This window comes from Neodiprion lecontei, chromosome 4 (genome assembly GCF_021901455.1).
Source record: "Neodiprion lecontei isolate iyNeoLeco1 chromosome 4, iyNeoLeco1.1, whole genome shotgun sequence".
In the NCBI taxonomy this organism is placed as follows: Eukaryota; Metazoa; Arthropoda; class Insecta; order Hymenoptera; family Diprionidae; genus Neodiprion; species Neodiprion lecontei.
The window spans coordinates 35713276-35721914 of NC_060263.1; the positions used below are offsets into that span (position 1 = coordinate 35713276).

The 8639-nt window shown below is 39.1% G+C and overlaps 1 protein-coding gene across 1 annotated transcript; it reads right to left on the bottom strand.

Moving 5' to 3' along the window:
- Positions 1 to 4876: 4876 nt before the first annotated feature.
- On the bottom strand, positions 4877 to 7109 carry LOC107220323 (quinone oxidoreductase-like protein 2). The gene is made up of 8 exons (XM_015658876.2): positions 6753 to 7109; positions 6432 to 6665; positions 6086 to 6277; positions 5797 to 5978; positions 5541 to 5629; positions 5342 to 5468; positions 5108 to 5237; positions 4877 to 5011 (listed from the first exon to the last, which is right to left on the bottom strand). Exons 1-8 carry the CDS (start codon positions 7008 to 7010, stop codon positions 4955 to 4957), a joined length of 1269 nt encoding a protein of 422 aa, XP_015514362.2. The 5' UTR covers positions 7011 to 7109; the 3' UTR covers positions 4877 to 4954.
- Between the last annotated feature and the right edge of the window lie 1530 nt (positions 7110 to 8639).

Consider the following 8639-nt stretch of genomic DNA (forward strand, 5'->3'; position numbering starts at 1 on the left):
AATTCGATTGGAAAACGTGGTTGAAATAATTCGACTAGGAATAATCATTCCAATAATTGAGAACTGTTATTCCGGAATAATTAAATTCAGCTGACAGTGTATAGGTCCAGGAAATCAAGCAAATCAGAACAGCGTGTGAGTGAAACAAGGTTTAATGACATGAATTTTGTTACAAATAAATTAGTAACAGGACTAAAAGGAATCCGTTTAATGATAATTTGCTCAACATTTTGAAACTTTCATCAATTTAACATTGAATTTTCTAAATTTGAGACGTCAAATTACGTACGTTTAATAATTTTTAAACTAATTAACTTACAAATTTATCAAGAGTGGGATCAGCGCAATAAAGTTATTCTCTTATTCTAAATTTAGTCTGAATCAAGAGGCGAATCGAAGATCTCTCGCAGCGTTCTTCCAGAACGTAAAACTTGCGTGATTTTTGAAAACAATCCGAAAAACGAAAACGTTGAATGGAAACAGTAAGGAGTTAAAACTCGGTAAAAATTCTTCTTTTATAATAAATACTTATCTGCAACTGTCTGGCAATAAGCTTCGAAGGCGTTTTTGACCCACTTATTCAGATAGATGGCACCGTTTGAGTAGACAAAACAGAGTGTTCCTAATATTTTAATCAATTTCGAAATCCAATATTCGCTGATGAGTGTGAATAACGCAAAATATGGGCACGCTAAAAATCATCCTTATAAATATCGATATTTTCAAGTGAAAAGTTCCTCGTTCCTACATTTCACTCATTGATAAAGGCAATATCTTGTGTAAAGATAATGCCTGATTCCAAGTGCAAGGAATCGTTCGATACAACCCATTTTTAGGACGAGCCTAATAAAACGTACTACGAAATTTGCGGTTTGTTGCCCGTCGATTTTTGGTCCTCTTCTTTGTACACAGAAACTCTGAGGTAAGTCTAAACTAAATGTCTAGAAAACTATTCGAATACGAATGAAACAATATACTTATAACACGTATGCAATCGTTTCTTCGATTTTAACAAGGAACACGACAATTGGAAGCTTGACGCGGATAATTATTAACGAATCTTGTCAAAATAGTCATACAATATGACACTGTTAGACCTAACCGCATTTGATAAAAAGAAAATGCGTCGTCACATTGGAAACGTAAAAAACCGCAGAGTTTCAAATTCCCGAATTATTCGTACATGCTTATAATTGCCAATGTCACTCGTTCCTAACGTGAGCTGTATTATTCAACGTAGCTTAGTGGTACACCAACAGGAACTTGCACCACGCCCATGCCCACACGGTTAAAGTCCTTGGGTGATACGGAACAGAAGTATAACGAACGAACAAAGTGGCTGTACCTACGCCTCGATATCGCACATTCTTTTATCGTGCCTACAATTATCGTTACGTCAGTATTACACGCACATGCGATATGTTTCCACAGAGCGTGTCGTGCGCCTGCAAACGCGCAACACTTGCATACATACATGTGCGTAAATAACCCGCCTCATCGATATCACATCCACCCACGTATGCATAGTATGCACAGACATATTATACCCTACAGAGAATGGATACAGGTATGAAAATGATCGAGTGTAGATCGGCGTGTGCCATGGATCACGATTTTGCAACTTGGAATTGCCTTATACTTTGCCCCTAGGCGTGTCCCGTTCAATCCGTTGTTTTCGTTTGCTCGTTATATCGTTCAGGCTACGATCACGACGAAATCCCATAATTACGATCTATAGAACAACCACCCACAACCGATGTCAGTTGACCGTTCGTCGGCTCGTGCGCCAATTATTACGACACGATTTGCCACAATTGGTGGGTTTAGGCTCCTTTCGTGTTTCGTGCACGATCCTCAAAGCGGAACAGGCGCCGGCTATCCATGTATGGGTTTAAGTCGATCATGTATACCCAGCGCTTTTAATCAGGTCGAAAATTACGACCGATGATTCTTTATTGTCGGTTTATAAGTTTATTGACCATCGATCAGTCCGAGGCAAACCCCCCGTCCACTAAGCCTGGCTCTAATAAGTCAGCCAATGAATTACATTTGGGAATCAACTCTACTACGATTTCTGTACTTATACAAGCACACACCTATTGGAGAAAGTGAAAAGGTAGTTTTTTAATCCATGGTGCAGAGGTGATTAATCTTCGACCTGAAACGGCGTGATTAGTTGCAAGGTTTCCAAAAGTTATACCTTACCAGGCAGCTTGACCCTTCCTACGAAATCAATATGGCTGCCGTTCACACACTTGAAATTTAATATCGATTATAGGATCATTTTTAGGATTCATCGCTGAGCGAACGGTCTTTCAAGCCAAAGAATACGATGGCAAGAATAATTTAGTTGGCAATATCGCCTTCGTAGAATGCCTGAGAATTGAGAATTTGGCTCACGAAATTCAATCGCCATTAGTAGGTATCACATTGTAAAATACCGTCCAACAGTTCGGGATCACTCTACAAATTTTCAGTCGAGACGAAATATTGGATATCTTTACCAAAAAGAGGCGTTAGTAATCTAGGCTACATTCAAAAGTAAAAAGAACCAGCGTCGTTATACTTCCTTTCTAAATTCCCTACAACTTTTTTTTGCACTCATTGTGTGACGTTGAACATAATTTTTTTTACGCAATTTTCATGTTGTCATAAAGGTACGTCTAATTATTTAAAAAATAACGATAAGTATTATCATTTAGAAAGAAAAACATAATGAAGTTGGTTCTACTTTCAGGTACCATGTGGATCATTTGTTTACGCCTTTTTTCAGTCGAAACATCTAATTATTTGCCTCGATTCAAAATTTGGAAAGTGATCACGAACTTTTTAACAGCACTGTAGGCTAACATCTTCAACGTGTTACATCTAATTACAGACATGCATCGTCTCTCGTCTGTAGCAAACTTCCACGAAACTTAGCCGCGGATTCATATATGCATGGTGTAACATCCATCATGCGCATGTTTATAATCTAAATCAAGAATGACTTATAAATCACCAAAATTACAACCGCTGTGCGTCGTTTATGCCGTCAAAGCGATTAACGGTCCTGACATTTGCCAAACGAGAGAAAACCATCGCTTCGCTTTGATTGCGTAACAAGAAAGCCTTCTTTCGCTAGGCTCATGTTTGCGTCGGGCACCCTGCAAGCGAAGATCTCCCATCTCACGATCAGTTCTTCCCATCCTCGTGCGCCGATTGCGCAATCGCTAATCAGGCTATAACCGGGATCGGAATTGCGTGAGAATAAACGCGTGAAATCTTTGTAATTTTGCGGAATATATATTTTCGGAAATAAAATTGTTAATTTACGATTTGGTGTTCGACACACGAATGCAAATGAAAACCGACACTCCTCTCGCACCTTCGTTGCTTATTTCGTCGGATAAAGAGTTTGCCGGCGTTCTAAGCGGAGTAAGGATAAAAAAAAATTAATTTGAATCGTAATATCGAAACGAGCGCGGCGGTATTGATATACCAGTGAAAAACACGCTCGTTAGTCGTCTCTTTCAAATTCCACGTATAACCGGATTTGTATATGCCTAGATTGCCAGCTAAATGGCAAATCCGTGCACCAAATTTTATTTCACGAGATTCTCCACGGCCGCGTACATTAAACTATTTCGAAAGTAAAAGGTGTGAAATTTATAAAGCACGCACACTACCGTCCGTCAAGGCATTTACTTGAGACATTAAAATGAATCTGTGACAAAGAAGCTGTTTAAATGTTAGCCAACTGGAAGAACGGTATATAATAATTATCATGTTAAGGCTGCATTGCGCAAGCTTCGGGTTTATCAGCAGCTTCATTCATGATTTCCACACTTTGCTCCCGTTTCAACGAAACCAATTGCCCATTAGGCAATCGGTAATTAGCAATTATCCGCGATGCCAGTAGCCCAGATAGAATCATAAAATTAATGTTCACCTTCGTTCTGCGGTGTTATTAACAATCACATTCCGGATCATTCGTACTAATGGACCGAACGTGATTTAGAGTTTTTTTCCTTCTTTGTTCCTTTTTTTCTAATCCAGAAGTTGTACGTAATTCAATATGCGCTTGTTCGTGGGCTATAAAATGGCATTAAAAATTCATTTTGACGAAGTGAAACACAACCGCTGAAAGAATAAGATATAAATCTCTTTATTAACTTTACAGCTCTTATACAATTTCATTCCAATTTATCAGAGATCGGACAGCACGTTTTGTAACTTTTACCACAATACGGATTTATAGCTATTACGTCGAATGCTGTTCGGTGTCTCTGTTCAGAAAGTGAGTAAATAAATAAACTTTTGAACCTGTCGGTTCGCAATCAGTCTAAAAGATGGCCCCACATTGACAGAAGAGCCGAATTTGTATGTGATTCGAAATATGGGGTTACGGCTGTTGCTTTGAGCCCTATAATTATTCCATTTTTTATTTTCTCCATATGAAGCTAATTGAGGGTTTAATATATAAATCTGCAATTGAACAACTTACGCAAGTCGTCAAATCGGTTCTCCATACCTACATTTAACGATCGAAAATTACACGTATGTATAAAGTAAGAGAGTCGAGGAACTACATAACAACGCAACTGTACGACACTGTAATTGTAAGCAATTGATCCTTGACTGCATGGCGTGATTACAACTCCGGACCATAATAAAGCGAATCGGTGAAAGCAACAATTTTTTTTACGAAAATCTATTCGATTTTCAAACTCTCATTCCTTACCGCGGCCGGCACGCGATTCTTTTCTAACAAAATTCTCCGGTACTAATCGTTGGCATTGTGTTCAACTGCTTTGTTCTGTAGATCAATCACTATCTAGAAATTGAACGAATCACGGTGTATGGGGTTTTCGATGTAATTTTTTTTTTTTTTTTGAACAGGAAACAATCTGAGGAGACTTTAATCTCTAATTATGCGTTTACGAAAAGCTAAGAGAATAAAAGTTCTCAACTTTTAATCGTCGTCGTCCGTTTCCGTAAACACTTCCTTGTTTTTCATGTCTATGACAACCTATGGCAGTGAAATTTAATACATTTATCACTTACTTGTAAAATTATTAGACTTCCAAGTTTCAATAATGAGAAATAATAAAAAGCCGGAACTTACCTTTCCCGACGCCTTCATCTTTAAAATGAATTTCATGGCGCTGTTAATTTTGTATAGTCCGGCAACAAGCGAACGTGAGGGTGAAATCAGTCCATCTTCAAAAAATTCAAGCACCTCGTCCCCGACTGAACTGTACAATAAACATCGATTCATTCAATTGTGGGGTAAAGCGTTTTAAATGATACTAAAAGGAAAAGGTATACATTCTTGGAGCATTTCTGTTTGGGCACTGACCGATAAAACTCATGATCCTTGTCTCTGTACTCGTGAAGGCTTACTCCTGTCACACCGAAGGACCCTGTAGGCGCGGCATCTTTTCCATTGTACTTGCTGACTGCTAGCCCAGCAACGATAACTCGCCCTTTGTAACACAGACTTTGATTGAACTGATGCCCAAATTTAAATTAAACGATATTCTTTCACTGAAATATACCTTCTCGAGACAAGTGTTGTATTACAACGGAAAACTCGTTGTCGTGTAGCAGGTCCTTTACCAAACCCGATTTATAGACATCTGTAAAACTGTAAATGTGAAACAGAAAAGTGATTGGCAAAGAAAAAAACAGAAACGAATTTTAATTGCATAAATCTTGTTAGCGAAAGATTATGAAAATTCCTTTTGTCTTAAATCGATAATTTTCAGGCCGAAAATGAAACTTCTAGTTTTGAGAACAAGCTTGTTATCTCACCAAGACAAGACTTTCTTGAAATTTTCGCCACTGACACCATCGAAAATTTCTTTGATGTCTTTCTCCGCAGCAACGTTGACGATTTGTTTCATCAACTTCTTGTCGTGAAACTTAAGCGCTGCAAATGCTCCTTTTTCTCTAACAAGCGTGGTTCTATCTTCTGTTGCGCAAACCCCAATTACCTGTAAATAATCTTAATTATTACTTTCTCAATATTAACACGATTCAAAGTAGAGGGCAAGTCTGATCATAAATCTAAATTAGAAAGTTAAAAACTAATTCTATAAACCTGAGCTCTGTAGACATTTGCAGCAAGATCGACGGCAGCCAAACCAACTCCGCCAAGCCCAACATTGACCAATACCATATCATCTTCTTGCAAGCAGGCTCTCTTTTCGAACCCAACAAGTGCCGTGGCATAACCGTCCAGCAAACACACTGCATCGATCAATTTCAACGAGTTAGGAACCTTCCAAATGTCCTGAAAGATGAGAAGAGATAAGAAATAATACAAGGCGACATGAATATCTCAGTTTATCCCTTTGATCTATCTGCCTCACTACCAAAGTACCATAAATTCCTAGGAATCCAAGTAAATCTGTGCCAACAAAATACCGAAAAATTCAACCCCTTACCCCAAATTCTGCTGTGCAGGTTTCTGCAAACCCCCCAAAGCGCTGTTTGTTTAGGGCAATAACTTTGTCCCCAACTTTGTATCCAGCCTTGGCCGCATGATCGCCAATCTCTCGAAGCTCGCCGACTATCTCATAGCCCAGTATTTGAGGCAGCTTCAGCTTGTGCGGGTAAGAATTTTTGCTCAAAAGGATATCCGGACCATTCAGAGCGCAGTAGTGAACGTCGATGAGTACCTGGAGGCGAAGAATCGAGGTGAGACTTGACGAATTCTTTTATCGTCTTAACCGAAGTAAGGCAAAAATAAGTTTCCAATTCCCAACCTCTTTGTCCTCGGTTATCCTCGGTGCATCAATGTTCTCGATTTGAAGAGGCTCATCGAAGTTTTTCAGCAAGGCCGCCTGAACGCGACCGGGTTCCGGAGCCGGAATAACATTCTTTGAGGGTTTGTCAGCGACGACGGTTTCCGATGCGACAGCAGTTGTGCTTCGCCATTTCGACGTCGAGAGTCTTATACATGATCTTTTCGCAGTTTTCGCAAATAATTGCGATACAACGCGTCGTCCAAATGCGGCTGACATATCTCAACGCTTATGTGTTTACTCCATATGCGGACTGCATCGCTTTCTACCACGTGACTTGACCGCCTAACCCTAACTTGATTTAACCTAACCTAACTTACATACAACGTCACCGACAACGAGCCAACGACTCAGCTTTGCTTTGCTTCCAGCGCCTGCTGCCATCTCGCGACTTTCGACTCACTGCCAGATCCACAGATCGGATGAGCATGATCGCAACGTTATCTGACAAGTATTTAGGGTACTAATTTCCCCGCTGACGTCACAGATCGTATTTTTAAATTTTATAAGGCGATGACTGATCTACAATTTGTCTGTTCGATTTAATCCTACTCTTAGCAGGTTATTTTCGAATGATTTGAAATTTTCAAAATCATGCTAAAACTATTGTGTTCGACTCTTATACAATCTTTAATAATTAGTAAGAAATTCTATGTTTTCGAATGTGTATTTAGTTTTTGATACGTAACTTTCTGTAATTTAGGGCTTAGGATGCGACTAAACCCAATAGTTGTAACAAGTTTAGAATAGCTAATTTTTTAGAAGGTTTCAAGGAAATCAGAGACAAAGCCTGAAGAGTCGAGCTCGTCCTAGCATCACGATAATTCTCTCGTTCTGAATGCCGAACATTTAGTTAATTATTCTTAAAGGTAATCGCTAGCGGACGTTGCATCCTGCGAATGACTACGACTATAAATTTAATGGTGAAGCCTTGTATGCAATTAAATTTCCATGTCCTTGGGTCTTTGACCGTAAAAATTTTGCTTAGCCAGTAATCTAAGAACTACACGCAAATATACATAATTACTGCAACCGTGGGTCGTAACGCAGTGTTAAGCTTAGCAAGGTCGATGAAATTGCTATCTCTGAGAGCATCGGTACGGCGGAAAACAGGTCATGAACCTATTCTAGGCCTAAATTCGGCCAATATTTCCGTTTCCTCCTCGTTCAGGTTCAAAGTAGAACATCTTTAAAATCTCTACAGGTCCTCTATAGCCTCAGGACTTCTACGGGTCCTCTATATCCTCCATATCCTCAAGGCTTGTACAGGTCCTTTACCATGGAATGTACAATTTCAGTCAAAGAATATTAAGATCGATACTTCCCAAAAATTCGATGAAAAAAATACTCTTTACTTTGGTAATAATTAATGTAATTCAAATGCATTTTTCATACTCTGGCAATTATCGATTGTGTTGTTTAATTGTTCGGATATTTAAAAATCTTAGGTTTGGGGCATTATTTATTATTTTGGTAATATATAACGCATTAATATTTGAATAATTATACTTGCGCAACCTTGGCTCCTTATCGCATATAATTATTCCGAGTAAGTAGAATAATATAATCGCCAATCCAGACACGGCTGTAGTACTTTTTGAGGACCTCACAACAGGCTCTCATATGAGAGGAGTATCACATAGAGTACCAGAATAGGTTTTAATAGGACGTTAAGGTCCACAAGGGATCCAACTATGAAGAAGATAGCTCTCTCTCAGGGTTCTGAACACGGCGTGACGACCAAAAAATACTAAATAAGGCTCTGTTTAGTACCTGCTGGCTTATGGTAGGGTCTAGGTTTAGACTCGGTTCTCTCTGATGTACGCATGGGAAGAGTAAGTGATGCGT

What these genes read in the sequence shown, in the direction of transcription:
- LOC107220323 (XM_015658876.2), bottom strand. Translation starts at nt 7,010, where the DNA reads ATGTCAGCCGCATTTGGACGACGCGTTGTATCGCAATTATTTGCGAAA. An exon ending in CCTGCACAGCAGAATTTGGG is followed by an intron (nt 6,278 to 6,431) that starts GTAAGGGGTTGA and finishes CTCATCTTTCAG; the next exon opens with GACATTTGGAAGGTTCCTAA. An exon ending in ACAACACTTGTCTCGAGAAG is followed by an intron (nt 5,469 to 5,540) that starts GTATATTTCAGT and finishes TGTGTTACAAAG; the next exon opens with GGCGAGTTATCGTTGCTGGG.